Raw genomic sequence first — 22,836 nt, 5'->3', positions numbered from 1 at the left:
ACTCTAAATATCACCGCCCCGACTTCATTCATCAGTGATACACGTTGGCTTGTTTCCAGTTTATAACAGAAAGGCCTCCCATAAGCCTGCTTTGGGGGGTTTTGTCCTTTCGGGGGAGCACACTCAGAGGGGGACTCAGAGGTGTCAAAGACACCTGCTCTATCCGTAATTTTCACACACTTTGCCACTGGGGCAGGGTTTGGAGAGGTGGAGGAAAGGCAGTGGGGTTTCTGGCCCCAGAGACTGCCAGCCTTGGCATTTCCAGAAAATGGGCCTCCACGGCCAGGAGAGCCCAGGCTCTCACCCAGCTCGCTCTGTGACCGAGAGCAAGCCACGGACCCCCCGAGCCACGCTTTCTACATCTATAACACGGGACAGGAGACGAGAGTCTACGCACTGGGCCTGGGCCCTGCCGTGCTTTGATCTACGTAACACCCAGCTGGTTGCTGCAGACCGCACGGCCCCAGGCGGTGGGTAAGAATGCACCCATCTTTGGAAGGAGGGGGTCTCCGGGTGTGGCTGGGGTGTGGGGTGAGATGAGCCCCAGACCCAGTCCTTCTGGACACCCTACCCTTCCTGACATCCCGAGGGGTTAGGGCCCTGGGCCTGGGGTCTCTAAGCCTGTGTGGCCCCCTTCCCGGGAGGGAGGGACCTCAGGGCTACTGAAAGGAATCTAGTCAAAGCCCCCCCGCCCGCCGCCCCCCAGCCAAGCTTACAGACAAAATTCACAGGTGTCTGCACTTGGCCCGAACTCTGTTTTGCTCGGTTACAGGGCCCTCCCTCCCTTCTCAGAAAATAGACCACAAGTACAAAACATATTCTTCTCTAGCCTGACCACAGCCCACATCCCGGACAAGCCCCAGACAGAGCCCCTCCTGGCACCCTCCTGCCCTACCTGGCCACGTGTGGACCCCTCCCCACCCCCCCACCCCTCCACGGGCACAGCTACAACCCTCCCACATCCTTCCAGACCCCTCAGAAGGCCCCTGACAGAAACTCGGGGCCGACATCCCTCCTGATGTCTGGCCCTTACCCCCCTCACAAGTGAATCCCCTCCGTCCCCACTGATGGCTCTACTTGGTGCGATTATAGGCCGCTCGTGTCACCGGCCATCCCAGCAGCTACAAAGCATGTAACAGAGCGCTCCCCGCCGCCTCCCTGCCCGGGCACTGCCTTTACCCCTGACGTTGGCACAGGCTTCAGACTCAGGCTCCCGGCCCCCTGGAGCCACTCCCGCGGGACAGACGGGGACACTGTGGGCCAGAGACAAAGAGCAGGCGGGAACCAGCAAGGAGAAGAATTCGAGGCCCGCTCTGCCGTGATGACATCGATGGACTCAATCTCCTAGATGCAGTTTCTCTATCTCCAAACAGGGACAACAGCTACCCCGGGACAGGGGTCGAGGGAGGTAAGGACCGTCGGGGCTCCTGAGGCTAGGAATCAGATGCGGCAGGGGTGGGGCTCGGAGGGCCGGCCAGCAGCGTCAGGCCTGACCCCGCTGTTGACAGTCCCCGAACTGTCGGCCCCTTCAGCTCCCGGGCCCGGCCCTGCCCACACCCTGGCCGTGCCTCTTGCTCTCTTGCCTCTTGCTCCCTCGGCACCCAGGCCAAGGCTCAAGCCCTTCCTGTCCCGCCTCTTCCAGCATCTCCCAGACCGTGGCGACCCCTTCAGGCCTTGCCCGGGAAGCATCTTGAACCCTGGAGTGCACTGGCCCGAAGGGCTGAGATGGTTGCTGGCCCGGGGTCGTCGTAGGTGTTGCATCTGAACAAGGTGACCTCTGATCCCCCACCCCCACCCCCATCCAAGATGCAGGGAGTTGGACTGAGGAACAGGAAGCCCCCTCCAAAGCGGGACCTGAAGCCTAAAGCCTTCTGCCAGGCAGGCATTCGTTCACCCGCTCATTCCGGCGTGCGTGTTCCCGTGCAGGCCTCGTGCTGGGCACTGGGGTCCAGAAGTGGCCTAGATGCTACCCTCGCCCCCCTGCAGGCCCGGCCCGGCTGGGGAGTATATACTATCCATTCTCGCATAACAAATTATCCCCAAACTTAGCAGCTTCAGATGCCACATATTTATTACCTCGCAGTTTCTGAGGGTCAGGAATCGGGGGAGAGCTTGGCTGGCTGGCTGTGGCTCAGGGTCTCTCGCGAGGCTGCGGTCAAGCCGTGGGCACGGGCTGCACCATCTGAAGGCCTGACGCGGGGCTAGGGGGACCCCCTTCCAAGGTGACTCTCTCGTGTGGCTGTCGGCTGGAGGCTTCGGTTCCTCAACGCAGGGACCTCTCTACAGGACTGGTCCCCACATGGCTCCCAGCTTCCCCTGGAGCTGGTGATCCAAGAGGGAGAGAAAGGGGGCGGCCACAATGCCTCGGTGACTGTCTTGTAAGTGACACAATGTCATTCCCAGCGAATACTTTTTCTTTTACTAAATTTTTTTTAAATGTGTATTTTTGAGAGATTTTTACTCATTTTGAAAGAGCAGGAGCAGGGGAGGGGCAGACGGAGAGGGACACACAGAATCCGAAGCGGGCTCCAGGCTCCGAGCTGTCGGCACAGAGCCCGACGCGGGGCTCGAACCCATGAACCGCGAGATCATGACCCAAACCGAAACCAAGAGTCAGACCCTTAACCGAGTGAGCCACCCAGGTGCACCCCCCTCCCCTACCCAGTGAATATTTTCTATTTACTAGAAGTGAGTCACTCACCGTAGCCCCACACTCAGTGACAGGCACATTAGGAAGTAGGGAGTCTAGGAGAATTAGTGGACGTGTTTTCAAGCCGCCACAGAGAGCCAGGGATGGAAACGGGTAGGTGTGGCCAGCCTGTCACAGAGAGAAGCCAGTCTCCACTGGGGCGGTCACAGAGGCCTCCAGGAAGGGGGGGCCCAGCTGAGCTGCTCGGGGAAGATGGCAGGGGCTCCCAGGAGCTCAGGCGACCGGGCATCCCACCCCCCCCACTGGACCAGCAGGGAGTGGCCCCCAGCCAGCCCCACGTGCCACCCGGGGGACCGAGGACAAGGACTCCAAAGAGCAGAGCCCAAAGCAGCAAGGCAGGTGGGAGACGAGGGACCGTCCACATGAAGCGGCCCCAGGAAGATGCTGCCTGGCCGGGCGGCGGCACAAGGCCCTTCCTTCAGGGAGAGGTTCTGGAACAGGGGGGACTCCAGCTCCAGGATTCTGCATTCTAGGATGCTGCAGGCTATCTCTCTGTCCCTTCCTCCGCCTGTTTCTGGAGCTGCCCCAGGCTCCTCCCGCGTCTGTCCTCCCCGAGGGCCTGCCTGCCACATCGGACTGTCCCCACGCGCCTCTGGGCTCCGTGTGCGTCGTTCTCTGTCCGCCGCCACGCCGTCCCCCGCCTTCCGTGGTGTCAACTCCAGCTCACCCTGCCACCGGGACCACGGCCCAGGTGGAGACACACTGCCCTCCTCTGGCCACTGCCCTCGGATGCCCGCCCCTCACACAGGCCATCCGCCCGGGTGGGCGGTCTGCTCTTCCGTCCCCCAGACCAGACGGTGTGTGGCCCCAGGGAGGGCACAGCCAGGCGGGCTCTCGCGGGGCCCCAGCGCCAGCCCAGAGGGTGGGCTCCAGGAGGCCCGTGCGCCACACGACCTCCGAGTGGGCGGCAAGCACATGCTGTCTGCCTCACCTGGCTGGGCGCCTCCGCCCAGCTCCTCTGTCCTGACCGGATGGCCCGACCCAAGCCGCAGACCACCGCTGGGGCCCCCGGGTCCGGCACTCTCGGGCAGGCCCCCTGCAGGCTCTATTTTTATACTTGAAGCATTTGCCCTGCGTTTATTTATATCATTCCCATCTTGAGTTTCTGGTCATCTCACAACCTGGCCGGAGCCGGGGCACCTGGGCGGCTCAGTGGGTTAAGAGTCCGACTCTTGACTTCGACTCAGGTCATGATCTCGCGGTTCGTGGGTTCAAGGGCCACATCAGGCTCTGTGCTGACAGTGCAGAGCCTGCCTGGGATTCTCTCTCTCTCAAAATAAATAAACTTAAACAACACTATCTGGCCAGAGCCTCCCTCGCTCCGGTCTCTTGATCACTCCAAAGCCAAGTGGGTTGGGGCTGGTGCCCAGCACAAGGGAGGCCCACAGCTCACCTGGAGAGGCAGCCCTGGGGAAAACTATAAAATTTCCAGTGGAAATGAACGTGCAAGAGGCCCACACAGCATGGTGGCAACTTTGGGGTTGACTCAATTCAAGCAAATCGTTTCAAGTCTACCTAACAAGAGAACTCTGGGCACCATGAACTTGTGAGGACAGTGGCTGCCTGTCTCCAAGGGGTCCCAGGCCCTTCAGCCTCTGAGGCCCAGAGTAGAAAGACTCACTTAGCCGGGGGGGGGGGGGGGGGGGGGGGGGGGGGGTGTTGAGTCGCTGTGAGAGTGGATGGGATAAGAGGGGCGGAGGCTCAGCCCCATGGCAGCCACATGCTCGCTGGGGGAGAGACCTGGAGGGTAGTTAGTTCTCATCAGTGCCAGGCAGCCAACCACAGCTCACGCCCCAGTGCCCCCCGCCCCCCAGACCTGCTCGCTGCAGCCTTCAGAAGTTCTGGGGCCAGAGTTTCCCCTCCCCAGCTGGACACTTGAAGATGCCTGTAAGAAACCCCAAATACCTCAGCTGAATAATTAAGTCAACTCTTCTGTTTCCTACAAAAGCACCTGCCCCGTGGGGCTCTTTGAGTTGCTCTGGCCCCTAGGATCCTCCTGAACCCATTTTACGAATGAGGAAACTGAGGCCAAGAAGGCTCACAGGGTCACGCAGCCAGGAGGGGCCCAAGTTGAGACTGCAGAAGTCAAGTTCCCGAACCTGTCCTTGGAGACAGTCTCAACCTGCGGCCCCCAGAGCCACCTAAAAGCCCCGGAAGGGGCCACTTTCAACGCCGGTTTCTCGGCGCCTGAGGGGCTCAGTCAGTTAAGTGTCCAACTCTTGATGTCAGCTCAGGTCATGAGCTCACAGTCCGTGGGATCAAGCCCCAGGTCAGGGCTCTGCACCAACAGCAGGAGCCTGCTTGAGATTCTCCGGCTCCCTCTCCCTCTGCCCCTCTCTCACTGCCGCATGCTCTCTTTCTCTCAAAACAAATAAATACACTTAAAAAAATAAATGCAGGTCTCGAGCCCCCCTGCTCCCTAAGTCTGATTCCTTAGGTCTGGTGAGGTGTGTCTTAGCCACATTTCTGGGAGGCTCCATGCCGGACGTCTAGAGTGGGGAGCCTGTGGCTGGGGCCATAGGGCAGGACGGGCCAGGGCCCCACTCCCCTCACCCAGGCCTGGCTCCTCAGCTGCCCGCTCAGCCCCTGCCAGAGCTGGCAGGCTGATCCCTGCTTTCGAGTCAAAGCAGACGGGCAGGGTTCTGGCTCTGCACACACGCACACACGCACATGCACACACATCCCAACCCAGGTCCCATCCTGCCCCTCTCTCAGGCTCCTCCTTATCGGGGCCCACTGCAGCCTGGAGGAGAGAAACTTTGTTTCCGAAGTTTTTAATTCTAAAAATACATGTTATTATTTTTGTAATGCTTATTTATTTTCGAGACAGAGAGAGTATGAGTGGGAGAGGGGCAGAGAGAGAGGGAGACAGGGGATCCGTCGTCCCAACTGGGGGCTCAAACTCACAAACCGTGAGGCCATGACCTGAGGCGAAGTAGGATGCTTCACCGACTGAGCCACCCAGGCACCCCTCTAAAAATACACTGTAGGAAAAACTATCACCCAGAACCCCCACCAGCCCTCACCTTCTTCCCAGAACACGCACCCCTGGAGAAGGGTCAGGCTGTCGGCCGGGAGGAGCCTCCCGCCTGCCTCCCCCTCCACCCAGGGTCTGTCACCTTCCATGGCTCTGGCCACTGAATGATTCTGTCCCCCACTGGGCACCTAGCTTAGTGTTAACAAAGAGGACAGAGAAGGTCCCTGCCCTGGTGGAGCTTACATTCTAGGGGAAGAGAGGGGATAAACACATAGAGCAACAAATGAAGTCACTCCGGGAGCTGAAAGAAAGCAGAGTGTGGGAAGGGGTGGCAGACTCCCCAGTGTAGACGGGGAGGACCAGCCAAGCCCCTTGTGCGCAGGTGAGAAGTGAGCAGGGGCGCCGAGTCCAAGTGAGTGGGGAGCCAGTTGACCGTCCTGCCCTCCCCATCCCACCTCACCTGTCACTGAAACAGCCCCTGTCACTGAATCCAGCAGATTCAGGGGTGGGGAGAAAAGAGGTCATTTTCCTTTCCTCTTTTCCTGCTGGTGTTTCTAATTCTTCCACACTGGATCCGTCCTGTGTAGGAAATGATAAAAGCTGGGCAAAATAGAAACCGCACCATGTACTTGACGGTGACCTGGCTTGACCTCCGTCCCCTGTGACGTTCCCTCCCTCACTGGCTGTCCTGCTCTGGCCTTGGACCACCCCCCCCCCCACCGCCACTTAAAGTTTAGGGTCTGGGAAGAGCCCTGCAGGGAGGCTTTCCCTGGCATGGGGGTGGGGCCTGGGGCTCTGCGGAAGGTGAGGAGTCTGAAAACATCATATTCTGTGCTGTAATGTATCCTCAGGAAATGAAACAGAACACGCATAGAACCCAACCGCTAATGTGATAGTGCAGGCTCCAAAAGACGGACACGTGTAACTCTTTGCGATGACTTCCTCATTCTTTCTGGTCTCTCCCTAACCGCCATGGGAGCCCCTGGAGGTCAGGCTGCTGACCCCCAGGAATCAGGGCTCCTGCAACCTGCCTCAATTATGACACTAACTTAAGGGCACGTGCATTCTCTTAAGGCAAAAAAAAAAAAAAAAAAAAAAAAAAAAAAAAGTAGCTCATCCTTGTTTCCTTATCAAATGCCCCATTATAGCTTTGTGACTCACTGCCTCTTTAAAGTACTTGACTTTCTACTCAAGCCCCCCAAAACACGCTGCGGGCATTTTGTTTTACCTCTGGAGGCCGTGGCAACCAAGGGACAATGTGTTTGTAAGGGTGGGTCTCCTGGATGTAAGTTTAATCATCATGGCCTTGGAGGCCTCCAGCCACAGTCAACTCCTGCCCCTGTTTTGGGTCTGGGCTTCTCCTGGGGCCCACACGTTATTGTTTTCCTGGCTCCTCGAGGTCAGAGGCTGGCGATATTCAAACCCAGGCCTCCAGACCCCTAGTTCAGGGCCCACCAGCCATCACGAGCACTGGACTAGGAGTCAGCAGACCTGGCTTTGGGTCTCTGCTTAATGAACGTTCTATTTAGATTCTAAGAAGAATCAAAGGAAACCACTAATGATCGTTGGATCCCTGGTGGCCTTGTATCACCATAGTCACTACTTACATACCCCTGAGAAATCCCCTCCTAGCAGAAATACATAATCTTTAAAACCTTGGGTATATGGGGCACCTGGGTGGCTCAGCTGGTTAAGCTTTCAACTCTTGGATTTTGGCTGAAGTCATGATCTCACAGTTTGTGAGTCAGAGCCCCGCTTGGGGCTCTGGGCTAACAGCACTGGGGCCTGCTTTCTCTTTCTCTGTCTCTCTCTCTCTGTCTCTCTCTTTCTCTCTACCTACCTCTCTCTCTTCCCCTCCCCTACGGAAGTGCTCTTTCTCTCAAAAAAATATACCTGAAAATAATAAAAGAATAAAACCCTGGATACATATCTATTGTAATCCCCATCCTTCTTCCAGAAATGGTAACATGAGAATAAAAGAACTGTGGTCTGCAATCCGGAAACACGCAGGTCCTGACCACAGAATCTTGAAGAAGGAAGTTGAGCCGCAGGCCTGACGCTGTTATCTGACTCTCATTGTGCAGGAGAAAGCGCCCAGCCAAGTCGAGTCCCAGCCGGACAGTCCAGACTTCACAAGGCGCTGGGGAAGGAGGGCAGGACACGTCGCTGAACAGGACACTCCCCCAAAGACCAGGGAGGGGTCCTTGTCACCGCCAATCTCAGGGACTCTCCAGGCGCAGGACCTGGCTCCTCCTCGTCCCCCTCGTCCCCCGCGGCCCAGCGCCCTCCCACTTGGGCCGGCTCGCCCAGTCCTTCCCGAGGCCTCCCTTGTCGAGGCCCCGCGCCGGCGCCCTCCCTGCCACCGATGGCCTGTGTGCGCCCGTCCAGGAACCTGCCCGGATCCGCACCCCTCCGCGGCCCAGCAGCGCGCAGGCAGGTGCGCGTCCCCGAGGGGCGCCCCACAGCCCCCTTCCCCTTTCCAGCTCCCCGCCGTCCCGGGACCCCGCGTGCGGGCCCGGCGGGCGCGCGGGCGGAGGGGCGATTCGCCGCTCCAGGGGTATCACAGCTAGTTGTGTCGGAGCCTTGCAGGGCCCTGGCGCTCCGCGCCCCTTGACGCGCCCGTGTCCCCATTACACGGGCAAGGACTTGAGGTTGGGCGGCCGAGTCGGGATCCGGACCCAGGCCCCAGGTCCAAGGGTCCAGTCCAGAGCGAGCACACCCCGCCTCCCGCTCAGCTGACCCGTGTCGCTCACGCCGGGAGGTTCCCACCCCTGCACAGGCCGCCGTCAGGCCCCGGGCTCCCGGGCCCAGCCCCACCGTCCCAGCACCGCGCGCACCCGGCTGCTCTCCCCTCCGGAGCCGCGCGGGCGGGCGCACGAAGCACACTCTTTGTCTGCGGCGCCTGTGCGCCTCCCCCGCCCGCCACGTCCACCCCCCGCCTGGCCCGCCCCGGACACGCCCAGCCAATGAGGCGCGGCGGCGGCGCGCAGGGCCCGGGGTGTTGTCCGCGCCTCGCCCGCCCATTGGCTGCGCTCCGCACCCCCGCGGGAGCCCGGCCGGCAGGCCCGAGGGGCGGGGCGAGCGGCCCGAGGTGCGGGACCACTGGCTGCGGGCGGACGGCAGCGAGGGCGAGCGAGGCGGCCGGCCAGGGACGGGCGCCGGCGGAGGACCCGCGCTCTGAGCCGCCGCCGCCGCCGCCGCCCCCTGCCCCCGGCTGGCCCCGGGCTCCGCGCCAGGAGGCGGCGGCCAGGCCGAGTCCCAACCGTGCGAGCCGGCGGGACCCCCGACGGCCACCAGCCCGGCGAGGGGCCAGAGGAGAAGGACGAGGAGGAAGGGCAGCCTCGCCGGGGGCCCGGCCATGGCGCTCGACTTCCTGGCTGGATGCGCTGGGGGTAAGCAGGCGGGCGGCGCCCACCCGGACCGCGCGATCTCGGGAGGCCGGAGCCAGGCGTGTGCGGGATGGGAGGCCGGCTCACCTGCGGGCGCCGGGCTTTCCTCGCCTGAAGCATGGGGGTAACGATGCTCTCGTCTCACGGGGCTCTCGGGGACGTGCCCAGACAACAGGCCGGGAGGGCGTCTAGCACGCCGTCCGCGAGGGCAGGTGGCGTTCGAGTCCTTCGGGGCTCGTCCAGACGAGAGGTCTGGGGCGCCGGGGCAGCACCGTGGCTTGGCCAAGTGGGGGACCGCCAGGAGGACGTCCCGCCGCCCGGTGCGTCCCGCTCGCGCGAGGCCTCGGGCGCATCTCCCTCCCCGGTTCCCGCATCCCCGGCCCGCGCCCACGGCCCCAGAAGTTGGGGGCTGGCTCCACCCCCTTCCCCTCAGGTGTCTGGGCGGGGCTGGGGCCACAGGAAGACCCCCTAGGGGGCTGGCCTTGGAAGGCCCGGAAGGGCGCCGGCGGCCCCTAGGCGCCGAGTCATGCTTTGGGCATGCCTCACCTCCCTAATCCGTTCAGGGAACTGCTGGCGGGGGGTCTCCACCCGGGTGGCGGAGTGGGCCTGACACGCGCGGTGTGGGCTAGCCCTGTGCTCACGCGTGCGTGTCACCGGTGCGGGGCACCTTCACCCAGACCAGGCTGCTAGGGTCCTCCCCAAGCCTGTGTCCCCGGGAGGGCCGCTGTCAGTGTGCAACCCAGGATATGCCATGGGACGACCCTGGGCATGGAGCCGGGCCGGGCGCTTCCCAGTTTGGCCTTTAGCTTCGTTGCTTTTACTTGGAGAGTTAATTTATTTAACGGGTATTAACTGCGAGCCGGGTTATGTCATTCCCCAAGGAGCTGACGGAAGAGCTGGCTGCATGGCCCCAGGCCTGGTCCTGCTCTGATGGTGGATGTCCCTCCTCCAGCACCTGAAATTGCTTTCACTGTTGATCCGCTTGGGTTTGGCGTTGGGCACCCTGGAGGAAGAGGAGTGACAATGGCCTGGGGCATTTAAGCCTCTGATTTCAGCTTCCTGCTCTGGGCAAGAAGAGACTGGTGGGGAGGGCAGTGTGCCAGGGAAGCGATGTGTGTCAAGAGATTTAAGAACTTCCCAGCCTGTTACCCAATCAGGCCTCAGGAAACCACGGGCCTGGAGTCTGCTGAAGGGGGAAGAACCCCAGGGCCTTTCGCAAATGCGTGAATTTCTCCCAAGCCCAGGCCAGAGGAGACAGGAGCGGGCAGCCTCTGCAGATCCGGGGCTCAGCTCCCCTGTTCCCCTCCCCGCTCTGGTGACTGCACCTGCCACCACCCCTGCTGGCTCCTCCTGAGCCCCTAAACCCTCCTCTACCCACCCCGCAGTGGTGGCTCAATGAGCTTGGACTGCCCCACAGCCGAAGCCCCTTTCCAACTTCTTGGGGAATGTGGGTTCTTTCCCCAGAGGAACAGGATTCCTTCTGATTTCTCCCGGGTGTCCTGGGAGCTGTGGGGTTTGAGGTGGGACTCATCCTGACGCCAGGCCTGCTTAGGGACCCACCCCACCCATAGACACACGGGTTCGGTCACTGTAGGCTCTGTGCTCAAAAGGCCATGCCTTCCGCCCTCCCTCGCCGAACCCACCTAGGAGGGATCCTGTCCAGGCTGCAGGGTTGGGGCAAGGTCAGGGTCCAGCACCACGCGGAGCTATGGGCCCCAGCCCCTTCCCCCAACCCCCAACTGCCCTACTCCCACCCAGGGGCAAGCCTGGGGCTGCTGGCGGCACCTACCTCCCTGCTGTGAGTGGAGGCCTGAGTCTCCCAGGCCGGTGAGGATGGCAGTGGCCGCCACAGAGCCTCTTTGTGAGGGTTGTCGGCTTCCGCTCCCCTGAGATCCTCTCCTGGTCTTATGTGACCCAGGAGAAACCTTGGCCTTGAGAAGTGGAGGGACTAGTGAGACAGTGACCTGATTGTGTCCCTGGCACGAAGTAGCCTGTGCAGAGGGACTGTCTAGGAACTAGGCGCGGGCCGCGCCCCCAGCTCAGCGCCTGGCCCTGGAGGCCCCTGCCTCGTTACTTCGGCTTGGGCTCTTTCAGACCTGGACCCAGAGCAGGGGGTCGACGGAGCTTCTCCTCGGCGGCCCGGGGTCCCTCTAGATTCAGATTCCTGCGAGGGAGAGCGGTACGTCACCTCTGATTGGTGGAGTGTCGGGTCACGTGTTCAATTTCACCCGCGGGGAGGTGGGACAGGTGCCTTGATTGACGGCATCCCGGCGCTCACGTGGTAGGAAGGGCAGAATGTCTGCCTTTGCTCCGCACCAGGGGGTCAGTCCCAGGCCTGCGGGCCCACCAGCACCCTGTGCCCCGAATGGGGGGGTCTCGCTGCCACGTGCCTGGATAGGCGGAGGCGCGGCTCCGTGGTGGGGCCGGGAAGCCTGTGCGGGGAAGACAGGTCTGCCATCCAAGTGTCTCCTGCAACGCCTGCCTCCGGGACCGTCGCCCCCCCAGTCCTACCCCAGAGGGCCCGGCGGTGCCCCCGAGAAACCACCGTGTGTAGGGCAGTGGGCACTGGCTGTGGAGGTGGGAAAAAGGATCTCCTTGTGGTGCCTCAGCGTCCTGTCGGGGCGCTGGCCTGGAGGGGCTTCCCCGTGAGGTTAAAGGGTAAGGCTTGGCAGGACTGGGGGCCCTGATGGAGGCAGGCCCACTCTGTTCCTGTGAATGGGGATGTCCTGGATGAAGGCACTCAGCCCCTCCCCTGGGGGCATTGAAATCAGCCTCTGGAGCAAGTGGCAGTGCAAATGGCTGCCACTGGAGGTCTTGGGGGGCCTCCCAGCTGAGGCTGGGGGGGGGGGGGAGGGGAGGGGGAGAGGGAGCCTTCCATCCTGGAGGCTGATGAAGGCCGGAACCTGAGAAGTCTGGGACCAGAGCCAGGACCCGCCACCCACAGGAAGGGGACCCCCAGCATTTCCCGCACCAGCTTCTTGGGGACCCCACAACTGGGCCTGGCTGCAGAGGGCATGGAGGTCCCCAGGGGTCCGCAGCTGGAGAGAAGGGAGGTCAAACAGCATACCCCCCAGGCAAGTGTCAAGTGTCTAAAACCCAGGGAAATCAGAGCCCAAGAAAATAAGTTCTAGAACTAGGCTTTTCAAATTTAGAAAATTCACAACATGCTATGACAGAGAAGGTGGATCTCAAAAGATAGAAACAAAGTGTGTCACAGAGGACCAGAGGCACGGGCACGGAAGTCTTGAGGGAAGAGACACCTTGGGGAGGTCTTTTCATCTTCCTGTGAATGTTAGGGGTTCCAGAAGGAGAAGAAGGCCTGGAGATGAAGATTACGATGAATAAACGATAGTGGAAATTTCCTCTGATCAGAAAAAAGGCCTGAGTGTGCAGAGAGAAAGGGCTGGTATACCAGGCAGGGGTACTTTAAAAAAAAAAAAAAAAAAAAGACACACCCTTGGCATCTCCTGGTGACATTCCTGAAATCTGCAGATAAAATCTCAGAGGCTTCCCGATAGAATGCATAAATTACTGACAAGGAGCAAAAAAACGTACCGGCAATGGATTTCTCAGCTGTGGCACCAGAAGCGAGAAGATTCTGGGACACGGCCACCCTAATGGCCTGGGCCTGGGAGCCTCACCAGAGCACAGGACCGTTGTTCCCGGATGGTGTTAAAGAAATAGACTCTGTAGGCCGTTTCCTCATGGGTTAACCTCCGAGGAGAGTAATCAAGAAAGGCTCCAACAAAATGGCAACTGATCGGGGTAGAGACCCCAAGAAGGGGGTAGAGGGGAGGAAGTGAGGGAACAGTTCTGAATCTCGTGGGGTCTAAACGGGGTAGAAGAGGAAGCTATCAGAGTTGGAAACCTTGTTGGGGCGGCTCTTACTGGGCGGGGGGAGGGGGAGGGCAGCAAGGCGGGGGGCAGAGAAAGCCTTCGGGGGGGGGTGGTGACGGTTCTTGTCCTGTTTCCACATAATGATTAAAAGTAAGAAACAAGAAGTAACCTTTAGCCGAACTTAGACACTAGCAGAAGGCGGAGAAGTGGCGGGTGGCCCGAAGCAGCCAACATGTAGAAAGACAAAGGGAAGAAATGAGCCATTCACGTAAAATGAGATGGAGTCGTGTCAGATGTCCCGTCTCGGCAGAACCGGAGGAGCCTCCAGACGGGAGTGGCGGAGAGCGGGAGCTCGCTTCCAGGAGCATCGAAAACAAGGGAGTAGGACCAGGTTGAAAATTAACCGTCACCAAACCATGCCAGGCGCGCGCAACCAGAAGGAAAGCGGGACTGGCCAAGTTCGCGTCAAACACAGCGGATCCTAAGGTCCAAAGCGTGAGACAAGGTGAGGGGGACGCACGACAACACGCAAGTTGTAAAGAGGCGCGGTGACTCCCGCTAACCGCTGGGCGCCCACCACCCTGATGAGCAGCCCCAACGGGGGGCAAGAGAGGTGAGCGGGGAAGGAGGAGGGCTCCAGGCCCAGGAGGCCTAGGCTGCAATCCTCGCCTCACCACTCTCTCGCCACGCAGCGTGGACATACGACTTCCTTCGGCCTCAGGTCCCTCATCTGTAAAATGGGCTCATAGTCCTTTCTCTACATGTGAGAGGGAGAGTTAGTACACATGCCAAACTGAGAACAGTGACCGGCAGGTAGAGACGTTAATACTGTCTTAATTATAAACACTCCCAGCGGTAACAGACCTTTAAGAGATTCACACACAAAATTCTAGGGAGGAGAGCGTGGGAGTCGAAGCCACCTTCACCTCACTGAGCCTCCCTTTCTCCTTCTGTGAATGGGGTCACGAGGTGCCTGATTCCCAGCGATAGTTACATCTGAACAGCACTCAGGACTCAGAAAAGGGTTCAGAAGCCAATGTGGAGAGTGATGAGCCTTCGTCCCCTGAGGTTTTGGGGTTTTGGCAGAGGCTGGACCGACGCATCCTTGTGCGTGATCACAAAGTCCCGAGCTAACTCCCCGGGTCCCAGGCGGCTCCCACGCAGGGAAGGGAGTGGCCAACCAGTCAGTGCCTGTGCTTCCTGGGCCCTGGGTCAGTTTTGGGGGGTGTGGGGGGGGCACTTGATGCTCTCACCTGCACAGGCAAGGCGAGTGAGCCACAGACCCCGCGTCCTTTGAGAGCTTGGCCAGCTGGTGAGTGGCGGAGGGAAGAGTCAAATCTGGGTGGCCCTCTGACCCCAAGTCCACAATCCCTGGCCCCCCCCGCCACACCAGGAGGTGTTTGGAGCAACGGGACCATCTCAGAACTAGTGTGTGCGGCTTCCGGGGGCCAGCTGTCCTCAGGCACACGGACCAGTCAAGTGCAGTGGGAAGCAGGGGCTGGAGAGACCCCAGCGTTGGGTTGGACAGATCCAGGCTTGACCTCAGGGATGTCATTCCCCCCCACACCCGCACTGCTCGTGCAGGCATGAGGATGAAGGAGCCAACAGGGTGCCTGGCACACAGTAGGTGCTTGATAAACGGCTTTTTCCCCTCCAGTCCCGTGGCTCCCATGCAGTCCTTGCAGGAAGACCCCTGTGCTACAGGTTTCTGAGGCATTTGGGTGACATGCCCCTTTCTTCCCCCAGGTGTGGCAGGCGTGCTCGTGGGACACCCGTTTGACACAGTCAAGGTGAGTCTCTTGTCACAGTTTACTCTCAGGTCCTTGGGGAGGGGCAGACACTGGACATGCGCAGGGCCGGGACGGCTGGGGTCCCCTTTCCAGTGACCCCCCCCTTTTTAAAAAATATTTATTTTTGAGAGTGAGCAAGAGAACGAGCGGGAGAGGGGAAGAGAGAGGGGGACAGAGGATCCAGAGCAGCTTCTGCGCTGGCAGCAGACAACCCGACGCGGGGCTCGAACTCATGGACCGTGAGATCGTAACTTGAGCTGAAGTCGGACACTCAACCGACTGAGCCACCCAGGCTCCCCCAGACATCTTTTCTTTTTTTTTTTTTTAAGTCTGTTTATTTTTTTAAGAGCGAGTGAGCATGAGTGGGGTAGGGGGCAGAGAGGAAGGGAGCGAGAATCCCAAGCAGGCCCCGCATCATCAGCACGGAGCCTGATGTAGGGCTTGAACCCACGAACCGTGAGATCATGACCTGAACTGAAACCAAGAGTCAGACACTCCACCGACTGAGCCACCCAGGCGCCCCCAGACATCTTCTTGAAAGAAAGAGCAGTTCAGAGAGAAAATACAGAAATACAGAAAAGCCAGAGCTGGCCAGTATTTCCCATGAACGTGATCTTCACGAGTGGTCATCATTGGCACGAAACAGAGTGTTTCCCGAGGGCTGGCGTCCACCTGTGCGGCGTGTGTGGCCCTGGGCCAGGTGCTCAGTTAGCCAGTTTCTCGTTGATAAACTGTCCAGGTCCAGGCGGTCAGATGCTCCAAACAGAAACGAAGGAAATCCACGTCCTCCAGCTGGAAATTCCCAAATCGGAGTCTCTCCCTGCTGCTGGGGTCTTGTGTCCCACCGTAAACACTGAACTTGGCACCTCATCCTGCTGGAGCAAGGGCAGAGCCAAGGCAAGGATGTCATCCCTAGCTGGGGTTGAGATCACTTCCTGTCCCCTCTTTTTTCAGCAGAAGCCAAGACGGTCGCTGGCCAAGAAAAGGACTAGGAACTCAGGGGCTGGGGTTTCCTCTGGCACAGGCATGAGGGCCTAGCTTTAAGTATTGGCTCTGGCCTTAAAAGTTCTGCCCTAGGCCTTGTACAGCCCAGGCCTCCGGCTCGCCAGTCTGCTGTGTGACCTCAGGCCAGTTGCTTGACCTCTCGGCCCAGCATTCTCGCCGGCAAACTGAGGGGTCGGGCAAGATTACGGAGGCCATCGTGGTGCCCTGTGCTCAACAGTATAGTTTGGGTTGCGTGAAAGGCCAGTTCTGAAGAGCACAGATTTTCTTCCAACCCATCGTATGCAAGTTAGGGGGGAGGCGGAAGGGCCACGCTTTCTTGCCACACGGCAACCCCTGCCCTACACAGGCCTGCCGAGAGCCTGTCCGCACAGCTGCCTGTGCACCGCCTAGCTGGCCGTCCTGTGAAGCCCGTCCACAGGCCAGAGCAGCCCAGGGCAGCCTGGCACTGTCCACGTTATGCTTGTGGTCACATGTTGTAAATGCCTCTGTACCCAGCCAAGAAGTGACTCTCGATTCACTTCCTCAGCCCAGCTTTGTGGGGGCCACGCCTCTCTGAGCTATGACTCAGCCTGGGCAGCCCCAGGCCCCTTCAGCTAGCCCTTGCCCCCCCCACCCAGGCTGAGGCTCCCGCTGGGCCCCCTCATCAGTGCCCCCAGGCTGGGAGTACTTTGTCCTGGGGTCTCTGTCCCTCTAAGCCCCTGGGTGATTTGGGTGCAGGAGCCTCTCCACCCCACTGGGTTCCTCTCCTTGGACCCCCTTAGCTTGCGCCTGGAGGGAGGTCTTTGAAGAAATCCATTCGGTGACTTTTTTTTGGCCACTGTGGCCCAGCAGCATCACATCTAGGCAAACCTGTCTTTAAAAAGCCAATCTCTTTTTTTGTTTGTTTTAATTTTTTTTAATGTTTGTTTATTTTTGAGACAGGGAGACAGAGCGCAAGTGGGGGAGGGGCAGAGAGGGAGACACAGAACCCGAAACAGGCTCCAGACTCTGAGCCGTCAGTCAGCACAGACCCTGATGCGGGGCCTGAACCCACAAATCGGGAGATCGTGACCTGAGCCGAAGTCAGACACTTAACCGACTGAGCCACCCAGGCGCCCCAAAGCCAATCTCTTTGAATGTTTATTTATTTTTGAGTGAGAGAAAGATAGAGCAGGAGCAGGGGAGGAGCAGAGAGGGGGAGAGGGAGGAGGAGAGAGTGAGAATCCCAAACAGGCTCCGCACCGTCAGCGCAGAGCTCGACTCAGAGCTTGAACTCACTCACGAACCATGAGACCATGAGCTGAGCTGAAATCAAGAGTCAGACGCTCAACCGACTGAGCCACCCAGGAGCCCCAGTCTTCTTATGGAGAGGAAAAACCCGTCCCCAGTAATCACCACTGTCACCCAATGGTGGTGACCCCTCATTCTAGTTACGGGCTGGTACACTCATTTGGTTTAATGTAATGCTGTATTACTAATGGCCATTCTTTTTTTACTGGCTATTTTCCATTATGAAAGTTAAACCATTCTCATTAAAAGAAAATTGGAAAATGTAGAAAAGCCAATTAGTGCCTTATACTGACAAATCTTTTTGCACGTTTTGTACACCTCCTTCAGGATCTCACCCTCTCCGTCACATTTTCTTGGTTGGCTTTCTATTACAAAAGTAAGGTAGGCTGTAGAAAAAAGTTTTAACCATCATAGAGACATATAAACTAAAAAGAAAAAAAGTCCTTCATGTAGACCCTTCCCCAACCCTTGTTCAGATTTCTGTTTAGAAATCTGAGCAGAAATGTACTCAGACCCATATATATTCCTTGCTTTTAGCAAAAGGGGGATTTCCTTCAATAGCTCTGTGGTGGTTTTTTTTGTTTTGTTTTGTTTTGTTTTGTTTTGTTTTTAATGTCTTATTTATTTTTGAGAGACAGAGTGCAAGCAGGGGAGGGGCAGAGAGAGAGAGGGAGACACAGAATCCAAAGCAGGCTCCAGGCTCCGAGCTGTCAGCACAGAGCCCGACGCGGGGCTCGAACCCAGGAACCGTGAGATCATGACCTGAGCCCAAGTTGGTCACTTAATCGACTGAGCCACGCAGGCGCCCCCGTGGTGGTGGTTGTTTTAACTGAAATTTGACACATGTAGAAAAGTGCACGCATGCTAAGGGTACAAATCTGTGAATCATCATGAAGCACACACCTGGGAAAGCAGAACAATGTCCCCTCCCCCCATCAGGAGCCCCCCAAGTCCTGCCAGCAACGCTTGCCCTTTCTCTGGCCATCCACTCTCCTAACTTCTTTTTTAACGTAAGCTCTGTGCCCAACGTGGGGCCCGAACTCATGACCCCAAGATCCAGAGCTCTTCCGACAGAGCCAGCCAGGCACCCCCACCCTCCTGACTTCTCACGCCATGGTCCCGTTTGCCTCTTCCCGAACCTCATGTAATTGGACTTATGCTCCAGAATGCGCGAGGGGACACCCGTGTCCCACGTCGGTTCATGCTGTCTCATGGCTGGGACATCCGCTGTGTGTTCTGAGACCCTTGGGACTGGGATTTGAGTCCAAGATTTGGCTTTCCTCTTCTTCTCCCAGAATCAAGCCCCTGTCCTCAGACACACTACCTTCACACCTGTTTCTGTCCGAAGGTAGTCTTCTGTCCTACTGACTAGACACGACTGTAATCAGGGACGCTGGGGGTAAAACCACTTTCACCGGCCAGGGGCCAGCCCAGGGCGGGGGCGGGGATGGCGAGGTGGGGGCTGGCCCCGGGGGCTCCACGCCCGGACGTGCTGTTGAAATTTTGTGTTGCTTTAATGGCCTTTACTTTCTGAGCTAGGGGCTGCCTCCGTCCGTAGCAAAAGTGTAACTTTGTTGTAGGTGAGCGTAAGCCTCGCCCTGGAGAGCGCTAGTAAGTAGACCAGGTGAACCGGACCCTTCTCTGTCCTCGCCGAACCTGATCCTGGGCCTGAACTGCACCCTGCCACCCCCCTCCTCCCCACCCCCCCAGAGCCCCCTCCCTGAGGAGCAGGGGACAGGTGAACTTGGCCCAGCGCAGGTCGTGGGGCGGGGATCCGGGTGGGCTGGTTGGGGTCTCTCAGCCGCGTGGAGAGCTGGGAGCCCTTCTGGGCGTGTGAGACAATCACCACTTGTCCGGGGACGGGTCCACCAACCTGAGATCCCGTCACCCCAAAACGTTCACCTCAACTCTAGATATTACAAGACCTGGGCCCCATTTCACCCCCAAACCTAGTCCCCCAAGACACCTGGCCAGCAAGCACTCGTCCCAGGTCCGGGGGTCAGAAACCAAGGGGAGAGGGGCCTCTGCGCTCCCTGTGGGACCCGAGCCCGGCCTGAGCCTGGGCCTGAGCCAGTCCGAGCCGCAAAGACTGGAAGCCGCTATCCAGGTAGGTGTCTGAAGGAAAGCGCAACCCACAGCGGGGACGGCTGTACTTCCTGTCACTTCTGCTACCACGGCCCACTCAGTGCCCATGTTGGGGGCTGCGCGCGAGAGAGAAGTGTTCCAGGTGGGATGTCAGACCACGGAAGGGAAAACGAAAAGCCCTCACGGCACAAAAACCACCCAGAGCGGCGCTCAAGGTGGTCCTGTGTGATCACTGTTCGACAAGCACTTCTGCCTTTCTCTGAAAATCCACCCCTCCCCCCACCAAGAGCCGGCAGCAGCAGCCAGCCACAGGGTGTGCTCGGTGGTCAGAGCCTCTGGGGGCCGTGGCCACCAGCCGCAGAGGTCCTCCTGTGCGGAGATGGTACGTTCGTGTTCTTAGAAAACCTTCTTTTGTAAGTGCACTTAGCCATAGAAGGCCCACTGGAGGGCTCTCACCAGCCAGCACCCCCCACACACACTCTGGCCCCCACCAACACAGCCGAGCTGCCCATGCCGCTGCAGAGGACAGACAGCCTGGGCGGACTTGCAAAACATCTCAGCCTCAGTCTTCCCATCTTTGAAATGGGAGGGACAAGCGCACGCACCTCGGCTGGTGATTCCAACGTTAGGCCCTCTGGTGCTGCCAGGCACAGAGTGGCATTCGTGCCATGGCCCTGGCTGTGGTGATGGTTGCTGAGTCCGCCCCTGAGAACGTGACTTAACCTAGCTCCCCACCCCCCCACCCCCCCCCCCCACCAACCCCCGGGACCTGGATTCCAAGTTCAGGAAATGTGCTCCCACTCCGAGCCATGGGGCCTGAGCATCAAGCCCAGAGATAAGCTCTGGGGTCAATCGAGAACACTTTTTTCACAGTAAGAGGTTCTGGACCACAGGGCTCCAAGGGTGGCTGGGTGTGAGCCCCCAGGCCCCGAAGGTGGTGACAAGGTCCTGCGGTCGCTAAGGAGGCCATGAGCTCCTCTCCTGTCCCTGCTTTGTGAACTCACGACCACTATCCGCACAAGGGGCTACTGGCAGAAATCAGGATCTCTCAGCATCTGAGCCTCCTTGCCTTTAACACCCATGGAGGCACTGCCAGCCCCTGACAAGGGGAGCTGAGTGATAAGAATTAGGTGAGAAGCCCCCTCGGCACGGGCCATGGTTTGCCACCAGGACAGTGGGGAAGTCTGGGGAGGTGCATCGTGCAGAGACAACTGCCACAAGAAGCCTGGGACGTCTGAGATCCTGGGGGCCCTCTACCCCCTGTGCAGTTTGCCCACGGACACCCCGTCACTGAAGAGGCAAGGACGTCTGGCTCTGCCCCATCCTGGAATCCCAAAAGCCACAGAAGGCTGCCTGGCTCCCTGGTGCTCCTGGAGAGGGAGCCTCCTGGGCTGTCCCCAGTGCTGGGCCGCGGCAGCCAGGAGAGCTCCAGCCCCACCCGCCCACCTTCACGGGGCCCTGTCCTTCCAGGTGCGGCTGCAGGTCCAGAGCATGGAGAGGCCTCAGTACCGAGGGACCCTGCACTGCTTCCAGTCCATCGTCAAGCAGGAGAGTGTGAGTGGCCTGGGTCTGGGAGGTGGGGGGAGGGGAGGATGAGGGTGGCCCCGGGACACCAGCCTCTAGGACATTTTGGGCCCCAGACCACAGAGCTGGAAGCGAAGGTGTCAGCGGGACTACGGGCAGATCAGCACTTCGGAAATGGGAAGGTGTGAATGCCCAGACCTCGGACATCGGGGACACTGGTTCTGGCAGGATTCTGCTTGGTCCTCCGGAACCCGCGGGCTGGGCTGGGGCCGCCCTCTCCCCACCCCCCTCACCTCCCCTCCCCAGGCCCCAGGCGGGAGCGCACCTGACGCGCGTCTGTGTGCCCCGCAGGTGTTGGGCCTGTACAAGGGCCTGGGCTCGCCCCTCATGGGGCTCACGTTCATCAACGCGCTGGTGTTCGGCGTGCAGGGCAACACCCTGCGGGCGCTGGGCCGCGACACGCCGCTGAACCAGTTCCTGGCCGGCGCGGCGGCGGGCGCCATCCAGTGCGTCATCTGCTGCCCCATGGAGCTGGCCAAGACGCGGCTGCAGCTGCAGGACGCGGGCCCGGCCCGCACCTACCGCGGCTCGCTGCACTGCCTGGCGCACATCTACCGGCAGGAGGGCCTGCGCGGCGTCAACCGGGGCATGGCCTCCACCCTGCTGCGCGAGACGCCCAGTTTCGGCGTCTACTTCCTCTCGTACGACGTGCTGACGCGCGCGCTGGGCTGCGAGCCCGGCGACCGGCTGCTGGTGCCCAAGCTGCTGCTGGCGGGCGGCACGTCGGGCATCGTGTCCTGGCTGTCCACCTACCCCGTGGACGTGGTCAAGTCGCGGCTGCAGGCCGACGGGGTGCGGGGCGCCCCGCGCTACGGCGGCTTCGTGGACTGCGTGCGCCAGAGCTACCGCGCCGAGGGCTGGCGCGTCTTCACGCGCGGGCTGGCGTCCACGCTGCTGCGCGCCTTCCCCGTCAACGCCGCCACCTTCGCCACCGTCACCGTGGTGCTCACGTACGCGCGCGGCCCCGAGGCCCGGCCCGAGGGCGACGCTGTGCCCGCCCCGTCGGGGCCCGGCCTGGCCCAGCCCTCCAGCCTGTGAGGCCGGCGCGCGGGAGCGTCCCGGGCTCCCGACCGCATCGGGCCCGGGCTGGATCCCACGCGCCGGCGAGCGGCGCCCTTGGCCGCAGGCTTGACGTGCGCGGTGTCCTCGGCCGTGAAATGGGGGGCCTCACACCCGCATTGTGCACTCCCCGAGCGCGGAGGTGGCGCCCCGCGTGCACCGAGCCCGTTGCTGTCACCTGGGGAGTCTTCCGGAAACCCAGCCGACACTCCAGCCCTTTCCTGGGGTCCGGGTCGACACCACCGCAGGGTCTTTGATGACCCACCCGTGGGCTATCCAGTGACTAACTCCACCCGGCAGAGCCCCAGGGACACTTCTTGGCCACCTGTCCGTTCTCTGTGTTAGGGACAGAGAGGCAGCTCCACGTAACTCCTGGTGTCCCAGAATACTCTGCCGGCACCCCCAGCTTCTCCGGTTGCCACGGCTGGGAAGGCCGTTACTGCTGCCACTCCCACTGGAGGTGACCTGGAGACCCGCTCAGAAGCTTGGGGCCGGCTGGCGGCTCTGTATTAGCCTAGGGGCTGGGGGACCAGCCACTGGCCACTGGGACAGAAGATGGACAGTTAAGTCCCGCTGTGGAGCAGGGAGGGCTTGCCACTCTCTAGTCCTCAGGCTGCCCGTCTATATAATGGGGACACGGGTCAGCTGCTGTGTGCGGCTCTGGCCCCCTACCACTGGCCAGTTCCCTAGGGTGTGCAGCGGTCATCGGGGACGTGGGTACAGGAAGATCCCCACTCCCCAGCAAATGAGGTCTCTCCCAGGGAGTCGTGCTTGGTGTTCCCATGAGGCCACAAAGGAAGGGCTGTTCGTGGGCACAGGTGTGGCCGGTGTGGGCCCCTCTGGGCCAAGCGGGATCCGAGCCTGTGCTCCTGGGACTGTGAGCCTGGGGCAGCCCCAGCACATCTGGAACAGCGTGGCCGTGTGTTTGGACAGGGAAGCGGATGGTTTTGCACAGGTTGGAAAGGACTGTGGCCTCCTTTGCCCTGAGTGGAGCTCAGCCTCTTGGGCCATGTGATACGTTCTCCCAGGAGGCAGACTGGGGTCAAGGATGACCAGATTCTAATCCTATTCTCGTGGTGTCATTGCTGTATAGAAACCGCTGAAGGAATAAAATATTCTTTGTTTTCTTAA

The 22,836-nt window shown here is 60.1% G+C and overlaps 1 protein-coding gene across 9 annotated transcripts; it reads left to right on the top strand.

Moving 5' to 3' along the window:
- Nucleotides 1–1,199: 1,199 nt before the first annotated feature.
- On the top strand, nucleotides 1,200–22,836 carry SLC25A29 (solute carrier family 25 member 29). 9 transcript variants are annotated; one of them, XM_042944287.1, is made up of 5 exons: nucleotides 1,339–1,408; nucleotides 7,772–8,124; nucleotides 14,660–14,703; nucleotides 20,533–20,616; nucleotides 20,938–22,836. In XM_042944287.1, exons 4-5 carry the CDS (start codon nucleotides 20,554–20,556, stop codon nucleotides 21,682–21,684), a joined length of 810 nt encoding a protein of 269 aa, XP_042800221.1. In that variant the 5' UTR covers nucleotides 1,339–1,408; nucleotides 7,772–8,124; nucleotides 14,660–14,703; nucleotides 20,533–20,553; the 3' UTR covers nucleotides 21,685–22,836. The 9 variants fall into 9 exon arrangements, with proteins under 9 accessions (XP_042800224.1, XP_042800221.1, XP_042800218.1 ...); XM_042944281.1 differs by lacking the exons at nucleotides 1,339–1,408; nucleotides 7,772–8,124 and adding exons at nucleotides 12,994–13,526; nucleotides 18,558–19,444 and having other exon boundaries at nucleotides 19,936–20,616; XM_042944290.1 differs by lacking the exon at nucleotides 7,772–8,124 and having other exon boundaries at nucleotides 1,200–1,408.

Source organism: Panthera leo, chromosome B3 (genome assembly GCF_018350215.1).
Source record: "Panthera leo isolate Ple1 chromosome B3, P.leo_Ple1_pat1.1, whole genome shotgun sequence".
In the NCBI taxonomy this organism is placed as follows: domain Eukaryota; kingdom Metazoa; phylum Chordata; class Mammalia; order Carnivora; family Felidae; genus Panthera; species Panthera leo.
The sequence above is the reverse complement of the archived record's forward strand: the minus strand, read 5'-3'. Positions and strand labels throughout refer to the sequence as shown.